General features: G+C 33.6%; 1 protein-coding gene across 1 annotated transcript; it reads right to left on the reverse strand.

Moving 5' to 3' along the window:
- Positions 1-2,824: 2,824 nt before the first annotated feature.
- Positions 2,825-21,941, reverse strand: LOC133204565 (DNA ligase 3-like). The gene is made up of 23 exons (XM_061340315.1): positions 21,800-21,941; positions 20,384-20,655; positions 19,894-20,019; positions 12,823-12,990; positions 12,429-12,535; positions 11,498-11,542; positions 11,219-11,305; positions 10,970-11,049; positions 10,457-10,534; positions 9,981-10,140; positions 9,694-9,849; positions 9,294-9,425; positions 9,117-9,196; positions 8,897-8,984; positions 8,124-8,201; positions 7,736-7,859; positions 6,916-7,070; positions 6,457-6,666; positions 5,586-5,882; positions 5,402-5,482; positions 5,154-5,239; positions 4,786-4,858; positions 2,825-3,635 (listed from the first exon to the last, which is right to left on the reverse strand). The coding sequence occupies exons 1-23, from the start codon at positions 21,811-21,813 to the stop codon at positions 3,519-3,521; spliced, it is 2,814 nt and encodes a 937-aa protein (XP_061196299.1). The 5' UTR covers positions 21,814-21,941; the 3' UTR covers positions 2,825-3,518.
- Between the last annotated feature and the right edge of the window lie 721 nt (positions 21,942-22,662).

Below are 22,662 nucleotides of genomic sequence, written 5' to 3' on the forward strand. Positions count from 1 at the left end.
ATACTATGGAAGTATTCGAAATATATTTGGGCTGTTTTCCTTGGTTTTAGTGGGGAAAAAATCGGCAAAATATCATAAGCTTTTGGTCATTGAAGGTCAAGTTTATTCGAGATCGCAATTAATTTACAATAGTTGGAACAATAACAATAGATCTCTCCGACTTTCTTTGGCGTGAAATGATCTACTAATCACTACATGTATTTTCTAGAAAGAAGGAATTATGTATGGAAAATATCTTAGGATTTAATTTCTTCTTCAATTAAAAACTTTCCACATTAAAATGCTTAATTGAATTTATCCGTTGTTTAGATTCATTGGAAAGAACGAGGTCTAAGTAGGGCCTCAAATTTTTACGCAGAAATATTTAAGGGGAAACTCATTAGAAATCTTCTCTAGAATAATGAGGCTAATATTTTCACTCCGGTTTATTATAATCGTGTCCCCTGATCGAGGTATAGAGATGGAATCGATCTAAAAATTTGAAGTTAAATTATATAGAAATAAATTGAAGTAACAAAATATATTTGAAGATATTCCTAAAACGTCAGATTCTAAAACTAATAAGCAACCTCCCTCACTTTTGAAACTTTAAGGTTGTCTCACGGTGAATCTGCAGGCCCGTGGGACGGGGATGGGCCCACACAGGGAGATAAGAAGATTTATGTAGAAATTATGATATCAATGATCTTGACCTTTTGAACTTGACTTTTATTCAAGAGATCAATCTTTTTTGTTAATGAATACATGTAAATCATATTTTACGTTTAAAAATATACAAGTCATTGCATCAAAACAGTCATTTAAACAATATTAACTTCGACCCAGTACTCCTAAACTCTAAAAGTATTTTACCAAGCAATTCTCTGCCTACACATGAAAAATGAAATATACAGAAAGGTTGCATATTATTGAAGTTTCTTGGATAGCAAGGATCAAATAAAAAAAATCTTAAGCCCTAATTTTCTCGAATTGGGTAATTATTGGATGAAATGGATCGACGAATTTGACTTCCATTATATATCCAAGCACTGCGAACGATAGCATTGTTCTCCCGCCTACCTTCAAGTCGATTTTCAAAAGTTAACATATTTTGATGATTTTTCATATTTATATGAATTTTCATAAAACATTACTTCGTTTGGAAAACAAAGAGAGGTAACTCTATAATTTGGGTAAAACTTGTGCTTTTCACAATAGAAATCAACGGAAAACGGAAAATATTTTTAAAACATCCCCCCCCGTGAAACAAAAATTCCTTTTTACACGTAATATGGACTGTCATTTTACAAATTCATACCAAAGCTTTTTGTGTTTCACGGGGGGAACGTATGTTTACAGACAAAAAACTACAAAAATGCTTATTTTTTCACCAATTTCAAAGGGTTTTGCAACTGAAATATTGTATTTTTTAAATAATATATGTTTAATTTTATATGCGTAAAACATAAGAAAAGATTTTAGGAACATTTATTCATATCCAAGAATATTTTAAAATGTGTTGATGCTTTATAGCCCGATTTCAATGGAAAATATCGTCTACCCCCCTTATTTTAAGAGCTGGAATTAGGAATAATTAACTATTTAACACTGGCATTAAAATTATCAGTCAATTACCATTGAACTGTTCTTAGCATTCAACAAAGATTTTACGGTCAAATTGTCATAAGTATTGAATTAAAAGGGTGTAAAATGTAGGCGGGAATCGAAAGTTAGCGTGCGTAGTTCTTTCAAACGCCACCCATGAACTGAGGCAAACAATTTATGGAGAAGTGAAATTTCATTCCTATTTGAAGATTATGCTCAAAATAATACCAGCTGCTGTTAATGCGGGATGAGGACATACGCGGCTTTTGAAACTTTGACTCCCTATATACTGAGTAGTCAATACTTGTGGTGCGTTTGATTCGATGTTTTGTCTAAATTAATGACAATTATTAATGAAATATAACGTAAAATTGTATATATTTGGCTAGCATTGTGTCATATAGTAATAAATGCTAACCTTTTAATTTCAAGTATGCATTTCTTTTTCATTTCAGGCCTTTAGATTGCTTTAATTCGTCTGACAATAAAATGCCCCCGGTTAAGTCCATCGAATTAAAAGTGATCTATAGGCCTGTGTTTCAGTATAAAAATGAAGGGCAATCTATTTTTATGGACTTTTCTTATTCTTCCTTCTTACTGGTCCAACAGAAGATAATTTCTAGCCTTATTACATTTTTTTCAAAGGTAATAAACATGGTCTCTCTGCCTATGTGTTTAATTTCTATAGGTCACCTCAACTAACTAAGGCAATACCATTTGTCAAAAGCAATAAATGGAATTATGTATCTTAGTCTTATGTACAAAGTCCATATTGAAAGAATTTTACAGAAATTTCTTAGTAATAATGACAAAAATCATTCTTTCAAACTTGAACTTTTACTGAAATCAAACCAGAACTGTAGGATGAGTAGCATTTTGATAGAATTTTGCAAAAAAATAGTCACCATGGCATGATCATTCATAAAAAATAAAAATAAAAAAAATAAATGGAATTATGTTATTAGTATATAGTCTACTTGTGTACCAGGTCTTGTTTAAATCAGACTAAAACTCTTGGAGGAGTAGTATTTTGAAATATTTTCACAGAAATTTCTAATTTTAGTAACCATGGCAACACCAAAACTGTACAAGTAGCATTTTTGACAGATGGACAGATAGATGGATAAGGGCACCATTTTAATGTACGAGTATGAGCTCTCCTAGTCTCTGCCCATTAGCTTAAAGTTTACTAGTATAAACCTATGACTGATGAACAGAAAATAAGCAAAGACTGTGCCAGTTGTTCATAGAAACAACGATTTACTTACAGTAAAGAACAAAACATCATACAGCTACACAACACGCACAAATAGCTGCCTGTCATTAAAAATACAAACACACTAATATAATGTACAACAATGAAACTAAATTCTAAAAAATTACTTATATAAATACTATGTGTTCCAAATACATGTAAAATTAATTCATTTTCAATTATGAATAATTAAATTCTGGTTGCATCGCACTATTTCAATGGATGTGAAAATAGTTTATACCTTTGTTGTATATGACTTGAACAAAAAGTATCAATAAGCATCATTATATTTAAAGTTTGTTTTAAATTTCAATGCCATTTGTTTAGGATAAATGTCTTTTTTTTTAATCAATTAATTGCAGAAATTATGAGGAATAAATTTGATACAGTATTTGCTTAAGTTAAACTTGTATAACCTGAGTTGGAACAGTTTATTTGTACAACTTGAGTAGCTACAAAATTTAATTATTATACTTTAAAGTTATCTATTACAGTAACACTACTTTTAATACTGCTATCATTGTCATTCACTACAATACAGATTTCTGTCCCTTTATTCACAAACAAGGATCTGTTCTAATCCTATTTTCTCACCAAGAGGGATCAGTTATTATTACTCATCACTGAGGGATCAGTCCTCCTTGTTCATCATCACTCACAATATAGGGAGCAGTCCTTATTATTCATCATCATCACCCACAATATAGGGATCAGTCCTCACTAACATGTTCTTCTTTATACACATCTTGAGCCAATTCAAGGTCACACACACACCAGCACACTTAATGACTTCTCCCTGAAAAGAAATTATCAAACTAAATTAAGCACTATTATTCTTAGATATACCTACATACATCCTCCTTTTTGTTCCAAAATAATGTTGCAAAATTAAGAAAAGTGTCACTCATGATAACTGTAGATAAATACATGTGTAATACTAATTTATATCAGAGAATATTTCAGGAAATTAACAAAAGTATGACAGCCAGCTTAGTGAAACATGGATGACATCAGGCAGGCAGGTTGATATCAAATAATTCTACAGAGCTAGGCAGATAGTAAAGTGCCATTTATAAATTTTGACTACTTAGGAATTGTGGGTAAAGCATATAACAGAAATCTTATCCTAGAGTCTGTAGCTGCAGGTCTGTAGCTTGCTGGTCTGAAAATATTGGATTGGACGACCAGAGAGCTACAGTGCTACCATTGTAAAAAGTGTATATTTATTGTACATGTATATCAAAATATTACTAACTGTGTGTTCCTTACATATTCTTTTACCACTTCCACAACAAAACCGTTTGAACAAGTCATGTACAAAGCACGTTGGATCGAATTTTCTTGCCACCCAAAATGGCATTATAAATACTGTAGGTGAAATTTTCGATGGTCTCAATTTCAAGCCCAGGAGGGCTATTAACAACTGTTTTGGAAAACATTTTATTGTGGAAGTAGAAAAAAAATAAGTTAGGAACACATGATTTGTAATATTTTGAGATGGAAGTTTAATTATACAAAGAAATACTGTAAATTAAGCAACAGCGCACTTTTTTGTGCACAATAAATATACACTTTTTCAATGGATGGCACTGTAGCTCTCTGGTCATCCATCCCAGTTTTTTCAGACCAGCAAACTATGGACCTGCAGCTATAGAGTCTGGTAAACAAGTACATGTATTCATAATGGTTATAAATATTTGGAATACAAGCTCTGTAATGATGGGTTTTTTTTTAAAGTGTTGAGCACCGTGATTCAGTATTCATTTGCATAAAATGAATTGTACGTTATTTCTCTAACGTAAATATGGTGACATTCCATGGTTAGATCTACAGTACATGTAGAAAGAGCAAAATATCACAAAGACAATCAGTTCTAAGTGTACCTGGGGTTTCCCTATAACTATTTGCTCGTATTCCTTTCTATATTTAGATGTATACCCCTTTACCTTGTGGCTGTCTGGTATGACAACATGAGTAGCGGATGCCTTATCATACTCCTGAACTAATTCTCCATCCCAGCTGAAATTAGAATTAGTTTCTGACAGAGTACAATAAATATTTAAACAAGATTACATTTAAAAAATGTTAGAAAATATATCTATTCAGTGCAGAAAGTATTATGTCTTCATTTCTCAACATCTTCTTGATTTTATTTTTATAAGTTCTCTTCAGTATTTTTTTTTTTTTGAACAAGTAAATTTTGTATGGAAGAGAATAACAGTATATATACAAGTGTTTTATCTCTTTCTGTTATTTTTACAGTTGTCACTTTTAAGTCACAACTTTTTCCTGCAGATGTTTACAGGACACCTACCCAATTATATATCTCCGTAGAGTCTTGTACTGGTCTATGTCTTTAGGCAGGAAAATCTTGCACCCTCTGAACACATTTGGTAGAATCTGATATAAGAACATGACTAATTTAGCTTGTACACCTACGATAGAGGCAGTCTTATAAAGAAGTCATCTTATTTTTAATTACAGGGTTTTTCTAGACACTAATACACAGATACAAGTACGAAGCCCAAAACTGTTGCTGACAGAAATAAAGCCATTACAGACCTTGGGAGGGTGGCAAAACTGCTCCAGATGTTTGGGGTTCGTTTGGTAACACTCAGCCCCATATTTACACATTGGTTTGGACTGTAAATACAATAACAGCTCAATCTTAAAGTTATCTTGACTCTAATTTTACTTCAGTCATTTTAGTTATTGAGAGCTGATAGAATTACTTTACAATAATTACCTTTTTTGAAGGTGTAGTCTCGCTATCTTCTTTATCACTGTATGATCTCTTGATCCCGTTTTTGATGGGAGTGACCTTTAGGGGTGTGGTTTTTGAGGGTGTGGAGTTTCCCTTGACAGGTGTCTTTTTGACAGGTGACACGTCCATTTCATCATCACTATTAACATCTGTACCACTGTCATCTCCTTCATTGTTATTATCATCTTCCTCGTCTTCATTTGATGATTTCTTCTTTGGTGTACCTTTACTGGGACTGGGAATGAGGTCAGTTGTTTCCTTTGATATTTTGTACAGTTTCTGTAAATATGAATTAAAATTAAATTGTTCATGATTACCTCAAAATATCTCCACTCTCCTCGTTATTTTTTGAATAAATAGACACAATGTAGAAAGGCATTTTAGGAATTAAATAAAATTAACAAATTTCATTTTGAATTGTAATAAATTTGATAAATTTTGAAAATAACAATCTTGATTCCAGAAATTTCTTGCAAAAGAGCATACAAAGAGTTCCACAATGTTTGAATAAAAATAAACCTTGTTGTTATGACCAATGCAATAAAAAATAATCTTTTATGTACATGTATGTCTATCCAGTATTCAGTACGACTCTTCTCCATGTACCCTTTCTCCCATCAATGCCTTATGATTAATATCACTTGAACATACACTCAAACCTCTTTATCTCGAACTCGATGGGACCGAGAAAAAACTTCGATATAATGTGGGTTCGAGATATTGAGGGTAAAATACTTAAAGAAAAAGGGCTTGGGACTTTCCAATCACTTTGACACATCCATTGTATTCGAGATATCCATGTTCGAGATACTGAAGTTCAACTGTATTTATTTTTTTTATCTTCACGACATACTTTAAGTCGTGGTAAATCTGTTGCATTCTCCCACGTTTTGTCATCCCTGAACTTGGTAATTCTGGGAAACCTGATGGAGATTCCATCTGCTGTATGGATATCAGCCTTACTGAACTCAGCCCCAGATATCTCCCACACCGGTGACTTCTTGGGGTCTCTGGCCACAAAGTCTGGTACCAGCTGCTTCTTAATGTTCAACCAGTCTGGGACCTGTAAACAACCAGAAAACAGTTCACTTAATGTTAACCAGTCAGGGACCTGTAAACACACACAAAACAGTTCACTTAATGTTCAACCAGTCTGGAACCTGTAAACAACCAGAAACTAGTTCACAGTTCATTTTTTACATCTTCAGAAAAAGTTTAAAAATCATTTATTATTAGAGTTGTTTGAAGAACTTTAAATCCTTGACCAACAAGATGGACCAGATTGATTTTCTGTTACTTGTGGTATCCTTACTTTGTCAGGATTTTTGCTGATTTTCACCATGTCCAGGGAAGTCTGTAATTCCTCTAAGGTTTTGTCATCCAGACCGATGTGACATTTGGTTACGGTGCACCATTTACCACTGCTGGGGTCATGAACTCCAAACAGAAATGTGGACATTAATCCACCTGAATTGTACAGAATAAGTAACATGTAAGATAAAGCCAATTACATATAAGATAAAGCCATTTACATGAAAAATGAAGCTATTTGCTGTAAACCAACTAAACGTATTCTTGGCAACAATTTTTAATCACGATTAGTCAGATTGAAATATATCTGCAATGACTTATTTTTGCTACTGAGGTATTATTCTACATAAAAATCATGAAGAAATAAGTTTGCCACAAGAAATATTCAAGAGCAAAAGGAGATTGTGAAACTCATGGAAATTTCTTTCAGGAGATTAAAAGTTGGTTTACATGGCATAAACATTCTATGGACTACCGATGATAATATTTCTGTTAGATTCTCTTGGTTTAAAACAATTCTTTTAAACATCCTTGGAACTTTTCTAGAACAAATGGGTTTTACCTCTATTCAAATTCATTTGACATATATTTGTTTATTTGACTAATTCAACAAACTTACAAGTAATGACAATTTTTAAATTTTAGGTATTAGGATTTGATCAAAAGTTATAATTACAAGTAAATAATTTAGAAAGAACAAGTTCTGAACAAAAACAATGGAAAATTTGGACCATGAATGGAGTAGGCAATTTTAAAAACAAGAAATAAAAACAAGGTCTGCATAAAAACAAACATAAAATTGGGCGATGAGTGGCATCTACCTTTCTTTCCTGTGCCATAGTACGCTCCTAACACCAGCAGATCAGCAGAGTCGGCCATTGTCCCCTGCTCCAGATAATCCTTCTTAATCTTCAGCCAGTGACGCTTTCCAGGTTTATAAATACTCTGAAATTGATTTCAAATATTTCCATGTTCTCTTAAAAATTTTGTCAAAGAAAAGGCTCTGTAGATTATGCCCAAACAGCACTCAAAGCAACAGTTATCAATAAACCTCTAACTGCAAAGAACTATTCAAAGTAAAAGGTAGACTTCTCTAAAAGCCAATGCATAGGATGCACAGATGTAGGAAAATGTTACATTATTTCAGATATTCATTCCAAAGTAGACTGTAATCGGTCAAATGACTTATAAAGATTTGAATACACTTACCTTGGTATCTTTCAATACAAGGCCTTCCAACCCTTCACTGAAAACCTTTGTCATGAGCTCTTGTAGAGCATCAGGGTCCTGACAAAATAGAAAACGGTGCCATGTTAAAATCTAATTTCTAAGTCTGGTAGTGTCCATCCCTAGATGCATCCTCCATGAAAGTTTGGTCCGGGTAGGACTTATAGTTACTAAGAAATGAACTTGCTCCAAAACCTTTAACCTGGTCACTCATCCAGAAAACGTAAGTCAGATCCAACTTCTGAAGCATGTCTGGTAGAGTACATCCCTAGATGCATCATCCATGCATTTGGTGGTCACTGAAGGGCTACTTGGGAATGGACTTGCTCAAAAAACTTTATCATTGTTACTCATTTGGAAAGAAAAGGTCAGATCCAGCATCCTTAGCAAGTCTGGTAGTGTCCATGCAAATTTGGTTCAGGTAGGGCTTATAGTTACTTGGGAATGAGACCTGCTTCAAAAACTTTAAAAGGGATACTGATGCTTAACAGTATAGAATAAGCATATTTCCACCTCGTGACGGTGAGCTAAAAATTCTCAATATTGCAATAATAAGTTTAGTATGAAGAATTTCTTCATTCATGAAGAGATATGTTAGAAATGTCAAGTGCCAGCATTTTGAATTTGGTAACATATATAGGTAGGAAATTATACTGGTACATTTACATCTTTATTTCATGCTTAAACCCATTTCTTATCTAGTCATTTTTGCAGCACTGCACATGTGACTTGGTGATAGATAACTCTATACTTACATTTATAAGTTTTGCCTCAGAAAACATGATTCTGTTCGGGATTTCATTCATCTCTGATTCCAAAATCTTCTTCCTCTCCTTTATTGGTCTAAATATCACAAAAATCATCCATTTAAACAAAATTTCTTACAGTGACTTTGTTGTGGTAGATTCTGTAAGCTTAACACACATGTAAATTTAGGATTCCTTTGTTCTCGATACACTACTTTCTATAACTTACTTATGCATAATGTTCTCCCCATTTAAATGAAGACAGTCAAAAACAAACAGACACACCGTAGCATCCTTAAAAGCAGCTTTCTGGAGAAAACAAAATCAAAACTGTGTTAAATATGGGGTAGTCATTTGAATACATGTATTTCAGTTTGTGACCTTTTATAAGGGATAATTACTAAACCTTGTGAACTCCAAGAGTTCCGAATGGGAGTGGTTTACTGGTTTCATTGTCCACCAATAAAACTTCAGCATCCAGAATAAGGTCATCTCCTGTTGGAAAAGCCTTTGGAATGTACTCCTTGAAATGTTGGACCTACATGTACAATTCAGACATTTTTGTGAATGATCCATTATTAAATATGATGCAAAAATATCAGGTATGAATTTCCCAACAGTTATAATGTTACTTAAAAAATATTTCTGAATGAGAAGTAAAATTTGGTGCTTACATTCTACCATTTACCAAATTAATGTGAGAGGTAATCTATTAATCTCTGAGGGAATTTGGTCTACATCAAGTTTATTCCATTGTTTATTTCAATATTAAAACTTGACTGTTTGAGGATCTGGTGTGTAACTACCTTGTGTGGCAGAACTGGCTTCAGGCTTCTACTGAAATACTGAAACTGGTTCCCTCTCTTATGGAGCTGGACCCTTTCTCCGTCATACTTTATCTCCGCATAGAAACCATTAGGGCACTTCTTCATGGCCTGGTCAACAGAACGACAAGCTTCTGCCTGAAATCAGTGTACAGAATTTGTTTATATTGTATTCCTCCACAATTCAAAATAATACACAGATATAACAGGAGAAGTGATTAATGACTTAGGCTTATTTTGATGTATGAAGTCAGCTATAACTGACTAACCAGCATAGGAAGGACAGGTGTCATAAGGGAGGCTTTGACACTGAGTGTTTTCTTTAATCCTGGGGCCCCTCCCTTATTTTCCATCACCCTATCTACCACGTCCCTCAGATCCCGAGATGCCTGGAACGCAGCGTATGCATTGTCATCTAACGCATCCAACCTGAAGGGAAATACAACAACATAAGTTATCATCTGATTAGTCTTAACAGGGAAGTGAGATGGAATGGAATCAGAGTAACTGATGTAGATACACTGACTGACATCAACGCTGATCTTGTCAAAATTGAAGTAACGCAAAACAGATCTGTAAAGACTTTCACAGTACCAAAAGGAATAACTTATATGCTGCTTTGGAATTTTATTGCACTAAAATGTATGAAGTATCTGGGCTGCCTCACGGTTTGTCAAATTAAAACTGGATTCAGAGATACTAAAACACAAAAGCTCCAGGGATAATTAAGATCCTACAGACTCACATGTGTTTAGCTCCGGAGTTAATCCTAAGATCATGTTTAATCAGCCTCACAAACATCTTCAAATCATTGCCAGTACACCTGTCAATAAAGCACTGGTATAATCAATTATTAGCTCTAAATTTCCAAAAGCTAACTAAAGATAAATTGCACATGAGCACAATGCTCCTCTAAGTTTTTTTTTTTTTAATTGTGCACTCATTGTGACCTCTCAATTAAGACTAAGGCCATGTTCTTGCTTGAATTCAACTGATGTTACATGGTAGATATATATGATGGTTTCTGATTGACCTTGTTTTAATAATCTTGGTCATTAGTTTTGAACAAAATTCAAAAGAAATGTCAAAAGAAGAATATAGTAAACAAAAATTTCAGGTAAAGTTTGATCAAAAAACTCTCTTGAGTCTCACAAGACAGTCAGAAGTTATGATATATAACACCCATCTTTAAATCATTTATAAGACAAAACACTGAGAGTAATTAGTTGACAGATACAAATTCTGTCATATGTCCTACCTCTTTGCCACTTTGGTAAGAATCCTTTGCTGGTCCTCTTCTTTGGTCACCTTGGTTAATTCAGTGAGGTAGTCATCGACCTAGACCAAAAAAAAAAAATATATGATATAATATCCAGACTTTAATTACAAATCTGCAGTTCAGTTTTTCCATCATACTGTTATCATATGTATTAGAGGTCTGCCCCTGATTACTGTAATATGCCCCAAGATCAATGTGTTACCAGTCCCACTAAGACAACCGAGTTACCTGTGGCAGGGTTAGAGTGCTTTTCTTCTGAGGAGATAATCGTTTACTCTGTTCAAAGTACAATCTCACTGTTTCTGCAACATCACCCTGTGGAAAAAGGACAATATGAACTGAATCTGTTGAATTTGTTTTGGAAATACATCTCAACATAAAAAGACCCAATGTTATCACACTTCAATGTAAATGTACATGTGAAAATTTGTCTTTTTTAGTATCAATATAAAAAAGATGAGCCAGCTATTTCTGTTATCAGCTGAAGAAGTGGTGTGATTTATATACCTGATCCAGATCTGCGATCATATCATCCTGATCTGTACCAAATATCTACAAAAATATCATAAAACTATGGTAAACTGACCAATGATGTGTGACAGATGAATTTACCACCCTAACATCACATGATGATTATATATTATTTAAAAAAATAAATAGAGGAAAAAAATGTTAATATAATTAACATCTAGGTAGAATTACTGTCTACTTCTATAAAGAGATAAGACATTCATAAATAAGATTCTTACCTGACTAAATAACTTAACCAGTTGTTTACTGTTGAGGTTGTACAGATTTTTACCTGACTAAATAACTTAACCAGTTGTTTACTGTCGAGGTTGTACAGATTTTTACCTGACTAAATAACTTGACCAGTTGTTTACTGTCGAGGTTGTACAGATTCTTACCTGACTAAATAACTTGACCAGTTGTTTACTGTCGAGGTTGTACAGATTTTTACCTGACTAAATAACTTGACCAGTTGTTTACTGTTGAGGTTGTACAGATTTTTACCTGACTAAATAACTTGACCAGTTGTTTACTGTCGAGGTTGTACAGATTTTTACCTGACTAAATAACTTGACCAGTTGTTTACTGTCGAGGTTGTACAGATTTTTACCTGACTAAATAACTTGACCAGTTGTTTACTGTCGAGGTTGTACAGATTTTTACCTGACTAAATAACTTGACCAGTTGTTTACTGTTGAGGTTGTACACATTCTTACCTGACTAAATAACTTGACCAGTTGTTTACTGTTGAGGTTGTACAGATTTTTACCTGACTAAATAACTTGACCAGTTGTTTACTGTCGAGGTTGTACACATTCTTACCTGACTAAATAACTTGACCAGTTGTTTACTGTCGAGGTTGTACAGATTTTTACCTGACTAAATAACTTGACCAGTTGTTTACTGTTGAGGTTGTACACATTCTTACCTGACTAAATAACTTGACCAGTTGTTTACTATTAAGGTTGTACACCTGTTTTACTACCCCAGGTAACAGACACTTCATCAGCAGGTAAAGATCACCTTTATATCCATCTACAATAGAAAGAAGGTCTTTATATCAGATCAAAACATTTTGAAAGTACTGTCATCATTATATTTGGTTATTACGGTTTATGTTTTTTTTTTCAAATCAAATGTTAATTATCAGTTAATAACACAGTTTATATTCTATATCCCTAATTAATAGTAAGAGATTTACTACCAATGATAAAAGAGGATGTAAGTAATCAGAATGCTTTATTTGATGGGAAATCAAACTTAGGATAAATTACAAAGAAATAATATTCAAGTGGTACTTTGTTGTAGGTAATGACAAATACCTCCAGAGGAACCCTTGTTGATAAAATCCTGAACTAGTTTAGTTTTGGCGAGGTAGGAGTTCTCGTCGGAAATGTCTGCACAGAGCCGTCGGAATTCTCGGAATGAATCATCTCTATGACCTGGTGAATCCCTGTCACTAAAGGGTGCACCACTAGTAGAGGGACCAGCTAAAAACACAAACATACCCTAAACTAGTAGAGGGACCAGCTAAAAACACAAACATACCCTAAACTGAAAATTGACATTGTATGCATACAAAATCATACTGTCATATTGTTAATTTTGTCACACCATAGGCATTTTACTTTCCTGGAATGCCAAACTTCTTATGACTTGTTATGTATATTATGGATAAATTAAATTCTTGAGTGCACCAGTCACGCTGGCTAGGAAAAAGCACAAATCAGTATATTACTGGATACAGTACAACAAACTTGAATCCCCTTCACCCAAGAATACTTTGTGGCAAGTTTGACTGAAATTGGCCAAGTGGTTCTGGAGAAGAAGTCGAAAATGTGAAAAGTTTACAGATGAACGGGCAGACAAACAGACAGACTACAGACGTTATCAGAAAAACTCACTTGAGCTTTTAGCTCAGATGAGCTAAAAAAAAAGTTACATATATTTGGCGAGCAGAGTTTTGATGCTGTATATGGGTGAATTCGAAAAAAATGACCAAATGCATATTTATCAACCCACACTAAAAATACAGGCAATGAAAATAGATTTCTATGTCTCAGCATATGTCTTTAGATAGTGTCTAAATACCTGCCAAATATCTCGTTGATATCTCAATTAACAAAAAAGTTATGCCCAAAAATGATGCTAAAATTGTCAGGAGTGCAACACCTTTTTGTGACATTTTGAAATTTCAATATTTTTTGGAGATCTGTGAAATAAAAAATAATGCTTCATGTTGAAAATAAAGACTTTCCTGATAATATTCAAAGTATTGAGCTTTAAATGTGGACTGTCATAACTTTTGTTTAATCAAGTTGTGGTCATGGCTGATGTTTAAAAAAATGTTATACCATGTCAGGAGTGCAACAGAAAAAATGTAGTGTTGCCAAAAAAACATCAATTGTAAAATTCTGATAGAAAATTAAGACAAAAAAGAATTTTGGAAGTGTAAAATAATAACTGATATACATTTTAAAACTTAAAAATGTTATATAAATCACAAGCAGCATTAATGAGAGTCAAGTATATGTGCATACCCCAAAATGTCAGGAGTGCAACATTTGATGTTTTGCTCCCAAGCATGAAAAAACTATTATCATTATATGATTTTCTGATTTTTATTTTGGAAAATAAAGACACAAAGAACATTTTTACCAAATAGATTTATCAATTACAGGATCTGTCTGTGCTTCAGATCCATATTTCTATGGTCAGGAGTGCAACACATTTTTTAAAAGATTCAAGTTGTGTGACGAAAAGACTTCTATTCATGCTTAGAAGTATTCATTAATTAATAAGGATCTTTTTGTATAATTTAATGCTAAATTATTGACAGTTTTATTATTAAAATCCTTCCTTTTTCCATTTTATCAATTCAGATGTGTTTTTATCTTTATGTGATTTTTTTAATGAACGTTAAAAATAAACACACTAAAACATTGTCATAAAATTCAAGTAATTCCTCCTCAACTTCACTGAAACAACAGAACAAGTTCTTATGTAATTTTCACTTCACAATTCTACTTTAAAGGCCCTAATGCTTTTGGTCAGAATTATAAATCATCCACTAAGAATAAAAATAAAGAAAAAATGATGAGTAGAATTTCTCTGGTGGGTTACTGTGTTTGTCTTCTAAAGGAAAATATACTTTAAAATATATTTTATCTTCTAAATATACATTTAAGCTAGTTTTTGGGCATAAAATAGGGTATAATTCCAGATAAAATGCAAATTTTAAATACTTTCATCTGTTTTAATTATGAAGTATTGGACTATAAGTATTGCACAATTTCATTACCACTTGATGTTGCCAACACTTTATGAATTTTTGTGTTCTATGGTTTTAATTTTAAACTTTACTGCAGTCAGGAGTGCAACAAAACTGCTTCATAATTACCGATGCTTTTTAACTATCTTTACTAAAAAATACGTTGAAAAAAATGCTTGATACTATTTGATGTTCAAAACACTATGTCTATCAACAAATTACAGAAATTTTACAGTCAATTCAGGGAATAGTTTTCATCATTTCACATATATTTTAAATACATTTTATATATATTACACTTTGCAAATAATCATGTTTTAAGGTCTTCAACATATGAAAAACCTGCTGTAAACGATGAAAAATATCGACACGGCAAATTGATTTACAAAGTAAGAATTGTGTGTTATAATTTTTAAAACAATGTTAAATAAAATACATATCAGATGTCAGGAGTGCAACACAATAATGTAACATAGGGTCACTTCAAAATCTAGTATTTTTGTAAGAGAACTCGTATAAAACAATTCTTTTTTGGCTTTTATTTAAAGAATTGACTTGAACGGACAAAAAAGTGAATTTTGGGGAATTTTATTGCTTCATATTTTTTTCATATTAAAACTTTTCAAACCAGAATTAAAAAAATAATGTAAAACAACAATCAAAAAGCCAATTTTTGTCACATGTACAAGAGAAGATACTCATTCAAGGTCTAGATTTAATCATTTATACCCCTTTTACCATTTTGAAGCATAAAAAAACAGAATTTCTTGTGATTATGTATTTTAGAAAGTCTTTTAAGGTGTAATGATATTTTCTTTTTTCAAAAGAAATTTTTCTAATAAAAATTCTGAAACTTTTTAATCCAATTGTCTATTCTATTGCCACTTCAGGATTTTAAACTAGAATGTATTTGCAATATGATGATATAAGTGAAAACTAGAAATCTGACCAGTCAGCAAGGGCCCCGCCGAGGGGTAGAAATATTAGGCTGCAGCTTACAGAATGAGAATTTTAATTGATTACAAAAATTAAACAAGAGGCCCATGGGCCACATCGCTCACCTGAGTAACTTTGGCCATGCTGTTCTTTACCAGATTCCCCCCCCCCCTTGTAATACCTATTGTGGCCCCGCCCTACCCCGTTGGGTCCTGTTTGAACAATTTAGAATCTACACTACCCAAGGATGCTTCCACATAAGTTTCAGCTTTTCTGGCCCAGTGGTTCTTGAGAAGAAGATTTTTCAAGATTTTTCCTATATATTTCAATGTAAAACTTGGATTCCCTATTGTGGCCCCGCCCTACCCCCGGGGGTCATGATTTTAACAATTTAGAATCTACACTATCCCAGGATGCTTCCATATAAGTTTCAGCTTTTCTGGCCCAGTGGTTCTTGAGAAGAAGATTTTTCAAGATTTTTCCTATATATTTCAATGTAAAACTTGGATTCCCTATTGTGGCCCCGCCCTACCCCCGGGGGTCATGATTTTAACAATTTAGAATCTACACTACCCAAGGATGCTTCCACATAAGTTTCAGCTTTTCTGGCCCAGTGGTTCTTGAGAAGAAGATTTTTCAAGATTTTTCCTATATATTTCAATGTAAAACTTGGATTCCCTATTGTGGCCCCGCCCTAACCCCGGGGGTCATGATTTTAACAATTTAGAATCTACACTATCCCAGGATGCTTCCATATAAGTTTCAGCTTTTCTGGCCCAGTGGTTCTTGAGAAGATCTTTAAAGATTTCTTCCTATATATGTCAATGTAAAACTTGGATTCCCTATTGTGGCCCCGCCCTACCCCCAGGGGTCATGATTTTAACAATTTAGAATCTACACTACCCAAGGATGCTTCCACATAAGTTTCAGCTTTTCTGGCCCAGTGGTTCTTGAGAAGAAGATTTTTCAAGATTTTTCCTATATATTTCAATGTAAAACTTGGATTCCCTATTGTGGCCCCGCCCTACCCCCGGGGGTCATGATTTTAACAATTTACAATCTACACTACCCAAGAATGCTTCCACATAAGTTTCAGCTTTTCTGGCCCAGTGGTTCTTGAGAAGAAGATTTTTCAAGATTTTTCCTATATATTTCAATGTAAAACTTGGATTCCCTATTGTGGCCCCGCCCTACCCCCGGGGGTCATGATTTTAACAATTTAGAATCTACACTACCCAAGAATGCTTCCACATAAGTTTCAGCTTTTCTGGCCCAGTGGTTCTTGAGAAGAAGATTTTTCAAGATTTTTCCTATATATTTCAATGTAAAACTTGGATTCCCTATTGTGGCCCCGCCCTACCCCCGGGGGTCATGATTTTAACAATTTAGAATCTACACTATCCCAGGATGCTTCCATATAAGTTTCAGCTTTTCTGGCCCAGTGGTTCTTGAGAAGAAGATTTTTCAAGATTTCTTCCTCTATATGTCAATGTAAAACTTGGATTCCCTATTGTGGCCCCGCCCTACCCCCGGGGGTCATGATTTTAACAATTTAGAATCTACACTACCCCAGGATGCTTCCACATAAGTTTCAGCTTTTCTGGCCCAGTGGTTCTTGAGAAGAAGATTTTTCAAGATTTTTCCTATATATTTCAATGTAAAACTTGGATTCCCTATTGTGGCCCCGCCCTACCCCCGGGGGTCATGATTTTAACAATTTAGAATCTACACTATCCCAGGATGCTTCCATATAAGTTTCAGCTTTTCTGGCCCAGTGGTTCTTGAGAAGAAGATTTTTCAAGATTTCTTCCTCTATATGTCAATGTAAAACTTGGATTCCCTATTGTGGCCCCGCCCTACCCCCGGGGGTCATGATTTTAACAATTTAGAATCTACACTACCCCAGGATGCTTCCACATAAGTTTCAGCTTTTCTGGCCCAGTGGTTCTTGAGAAGAAGATTTTTTAATGACCCCACCCTATTTTTGTCTTTTCTTGATTATCTCCCCTTGTAAGGGGATTGGCCCTTTATCTTAACAATTTTAACTCCTTTCACCCAGGGATACTTTGTACCAAGTTTGGTTAAAATTCGCCCAGTGGTTCTTGAGAAGAAGTCAAAAATGTGAAAAGTTTACAGACGGACGGACAGACGGACAGACAGACGGACAGACAGACGGACAGACGGACAGACGGACGGACGACGGACAACGGGTGATCAGAAAAGCTCACTTGAGCTTTCAGCTCAGGTGAGCTAAAAATATATGAAGAAGAATATGCAATAACAACTATATTTATAAAATTTCAAGATAATTCATGAATATCCAACAACCTGTAAAGAGTATCCCTGTATTTACATAAGGCAGTAAAAACATCATATCTATAATAACTCAATTAAATGTATATTTAAACAAGAATAAAGCATGTGTTTTATAAAATACCAGCCTTCAGTGAATGCAAATATCACCCAGGCTTGACCTTAACTTCAAAACAAACATCAGTTGCAGACAAAGGTTAATTTATCTTAAAGTGACAAATAAATACAGATAAGCCTGGAAAATTTTCTGCCCCAGACAAGATACATGTAATTAATCCCAGGGGATTAATTGTACTGCTCTCTCATCCTTTTCCTCCAAGTTTACAATAAGAACTTTTTCAGTAATGATAGAATGAGTTTATTATTGGACTACCTGTTAAAATTAATAGTATTCTTGAATTTACATACAGCTGCAAAAAAAAAAAATGAATAAATAAATAAATAGTAAAAATAAATAAATAATTAATTAAAAACAAAAAAAAAAATAAATAAAGAAAAAAACATATCTTTATGTATATCTTGTTTTTAGAATTCAATAAAATCATAACTCATTGTGTATTTTACCAAAATAAAGTATGAACATTATTAAAATCCACATTTCTGAGAATGTAAACATCATTCAGAATTGACCTTAACTTCAAAACAAACTTCATTTGCAGACAGAGGTGTTAATTAATCTCAATTTGACAGAAACAGATAATGCTTTGAATTTTCTTCAAGAGGAAAGTTAATTAATCCCATGGGACTAGTTGCAGCTTTCATAGTTTACAATAGGAACATTCTCAGCAGTTATCTCTCTTTGCCCTGGCATTCATTCTAATGTAAAGTTAAGGAATCTACCCCACCACCCCAGCTCCAAACTGGATGACATAGAGAACCAAACTTAGCATCAAAATATGTCTTACTGCCTATTCAACCAACATACCAAATTTGAATTTAATTGGTCAACTACAAAAAAAGTTATTGGAAAAAAACAGAAAATTTGTGGACGGAAGAATGACAGACGGACAGACAGACAGACAGAGTGATTACTATAGGGCACCCGCAAATCCTTGCGGGGCCCTAAATATGTTACAAGTAGTTGAATTTTGCCAAAAAAATTCAGTTTGGTGGTCATTTTTTTTTAATTCACCCATATGGAGAAGAAAGACAATAAAGAAAAGCATGCTATATATAGTTGTGCAGAAAAATTAAATAAATTAAATAATAAACAGTATACCAGTGCATTTCCTCTGAAAGTATAAATGAGTGCGATTCTGGGGAGGGGAGTACTCCATGTAATTCCGAGTTGTATACCTTCCGTGTTATTATTATACTATGGGTTAAAAAAAATATTACTGAAACAAGTGCCTGTGATTGGGTTATAGCTAAAATATCCAAAAATCCAGAGAAAGAGTGATTTTATCTAAGCTTCTTGTATTTTGTTGTTTTCAAATAAAAATTCTTTTTAACATAGGGAAATATACATAAAATTTAGGGGGGTTTTGGGGGAAGGGGGGGGGATTTGAGTTTTTAAATTTATTGCATTGATTTCAATATAATCAATTCTTATATGAAAGAATATGTCGTAAACTATATAAACATATATTACTGATCCAAAAGAACCTGATAGAAAATACAATAAAACTTATTTTCAATGTTTGATTCATAAAAAAGTTATTGTATTACAAATGCCAATGTTATACAGGATAGGGCAGTTTAATTGGGGGGGGGGGGGGCACCTGAGATGTGTATTTAGGGTGTTCGTGAAATGTACTTTGAGCATTCCTGAATTGAATTTGGGGTACTTCTGGTTTAAGGGCATAATGACAGTAACCTGGGAATTTTAATATTTTCAATGAAATGTATACACTCAAATCCTTCACTCAATTACCTTCATCATCTGGGTCTACTTTTACTTTCGTTTTTGTGGGGGAGAAAGGGAGAGTTGATTGTACAGTAGCAACTGGTTTTTTCTTTGCTGACCCTGGAGACTTGCTGTTGGAGTTGGCAGCAAATTCTGAAAAATAAACACCAATATATAAGTACCAAATGAATACAAAATAACAGAGAAACTTAAATTCCATTCACCAGGTATATCACAATGTCTGTTGCCCTTTGGACTGTAAGGTTATGAAACTATTTCCTGTCATAGAATACTACATTAGATCTACATGTTTTAGTGTATGATATCATTAAATTTTGCATTTACATTTGGATGCAAAACATATTCTGTTTTCAGAGGTAGCTATAAATCTAACATCATCATGATTTTGGGTGATATTTGTGTCAAGGTCAGACACAGTGGGAGGATGAATAAAAGTTATCATTCAGTTTTAGCATGCCTTTTACTAATAATGTTACTACATTTTTTTATATCAAACCTTTAATCAATTTGTTGATGAGGTCTTTATCAGATTGCTCAATTTCTGTGAACCCTTCCAGATCATCTGGTTCTTCTATCTTTTTTGTGGTAGCCCGAGCTCTCTTTAGGGTCTCAAAAATGCATTGTGGGTGGTACCACTGCTTCATGTCACCACCCTCATCAGAGAATGGATTGGATACCACCTTTCCAATGCGGAGACTTCCTTTGTCGATCTTCTGCTTACATTTCTTGCAACTTGATGTTCCAAGTTTGGCATATCCAGTGATATATCTACCCAAATAAAAATTTTTGAAAGAGCATTCTAAAACACCTTGACTGATTCAAGATGCTAATGATTTATGTGTATCAGTGGTAGATAGACATCTCGGCCCAATGACACCTCGGCCCGTCATGTCTGACACCTCGGCCCTGACAGGTCGGCCCAAAATTAATGACACATCGGCCCATATAAAAGACTCCTTGGCCAAAGCAAAATTTTATGATAGAAAAAAAAAAACCAGTGTCTGAAGTGAATGTATTATTGATGTAATTATTCTTTCTGACGATTAAACGATTTTCAGTTAAAAATGTTCATTTCTCTAAATAAATCAGATCAGTCTTTAACTAACATCTATCTCTTTTGGAAAATGCCCTAAATATACACTTATTGAAACTATATATCAAAATATTATCAATTCTTTTATGATCTTGAATTTCTATTATAAGAATTGAATTTTATGGTAACATTTTGCATTAAATTATTTCTCTGGAGATCTGAAACATCTGAGATGGTATCCATGAAATGGTATATACATGGAACTACATTGAAACAAAACTTAATTTTTATTATTAATGCAAAATTTTCACAATTGCAGCTATGTCGCAGGAAAAATGCATATCGGGTAAACGGGTCATGCTAAAAAAATTTTTTTTTTAAAAATCTGCAATATGGTTATGACTGTTAATCTTGCATTAACCAACTGATTAACAAAAAGGGAAGGACATTGTACTGGATATTCTTATGTCTGTATAATGATTAATGATGTATAATTCTTAATTACCGTCTCACAATTATGCCTACTCGTAATTAACCCCTCATTTTCACCAGACTACGCAGTGGAGACTCTACAAGATGCGCCGCAGCATCTTGTTTGTTTACCAGTTAGCACTTTAAATTGTCTTTTCATTCCTTAATTGTCGTCAATTGCAATTTGCTTGTGGAATTAAGGTCTTTTTATAATTTAGAAAAAAACTTTTTTCAGACAATATTTTATTCAAGTCGCAAATTGGAAATATATATTTTGAAATGAAATTTTGTTTGAGCCGAGGTGTCTTATACACGGTGTCAATGGGCCGACATGTTGTTGGACAAGATGTCTGACATTCGTATCAGCTATACTGATAAGGGAAAATGTCCACAATTAAATTTCCATACCTATTTTCTGCCATGGATCTCAAAACAGAGGAATGAAAACTATTGATGCTGTGAGTTACTGGTAACTGGGAAGTTAAGGCCCAAAATTTCACAGTCTGAATTGATGAAGTCGAATAAAGAGTTTTCCAGCTGTTTTTCTGTGGTATGTATAGAATTTGCTTAAATGTCAAAACACATATTTGTCCGAGTACCCTCTGTCTCATTAGGTGTCTGCAAAACAAATGAGTTTAAATTTATTATCTTATTGGCAATTAACAACATTGACTTCTTAAAAATGAGCATGGTATTAAATTGTACGTTACAATGTAAAAGTAGACCTAATGGCTATTCTGTACACAATTCCAGTAGTTAACCAGTTAACTACAGGTTTAGATACTTAGTGCATGTGTAAAAGACTTCAACTGTATTGCATCATTAGGATCATACATTATATTGCAGATTGAAATCATATAAAAATTGCATAAATTGTTGTACACAATCATTTTGTGAAAAACAAACTTACCATTTCAGCATTGATGGGTTTTTTTACCTTCTAAATCAAAAGATGGACATCCGGTTATACAAAGGGGTCATTTCACAACCTGTTATACTTGCGTCTCTGCAACGCTTCTATGAGAGTTCCGCCAAAATTTGACTGAAATACTGCCAATTCGGCGTAAAACAATAGATAACAATTGATCAGCTGATGAGAGATTTTTTTCAAATACATATGTGTCCATATCAAATCATACTCTCAAAAAATGTTCAATGTTTATTTATTAAGATGAAATATGTGGAGATGACGAACAGTATTCGAGCTCAAAAGTCCATTAAACATTAAAAATAGGAGCAGAGAAAATACGGACCTCTAAGACATCAGAGGT

Source organism: Saccostrea echinata, unplaced genomic scaffold, assembly GCF_033153115.1.
Source record: "Saccostrea echinata isolate AGI-Se365-2 ecotype Australia unplaced genomic scaffold, CSIRO_AGI_Sech_v1 ptg000054l, whole genome shotgun sequence".
Classification (NCBI taxonomy): Eukaryota; Metazoa; Mollusca; class Bivalvia; order Ostreida; family Ostreidae; genus Saccostrea; species Saccostrea echinata.

Coding starts and splice junctions, on each gene's coding strand:
- LOC133204565 (XM_061340315.1), bottom strand. Junction 9,197..9,293: donor GAACTCTTGGAGTTCACAAG/GTTTAGTAATTA, acceptor TGTTTTCTCCAG/AAAGCTGCTTTTAAGGATGC. Junction 5,883..6,456: donor CAGATTTACCACGACTTAAA/GTATGTCGTGAA, acceptor TCATATTTACAG/AAACTGTACAAAATATCAAA.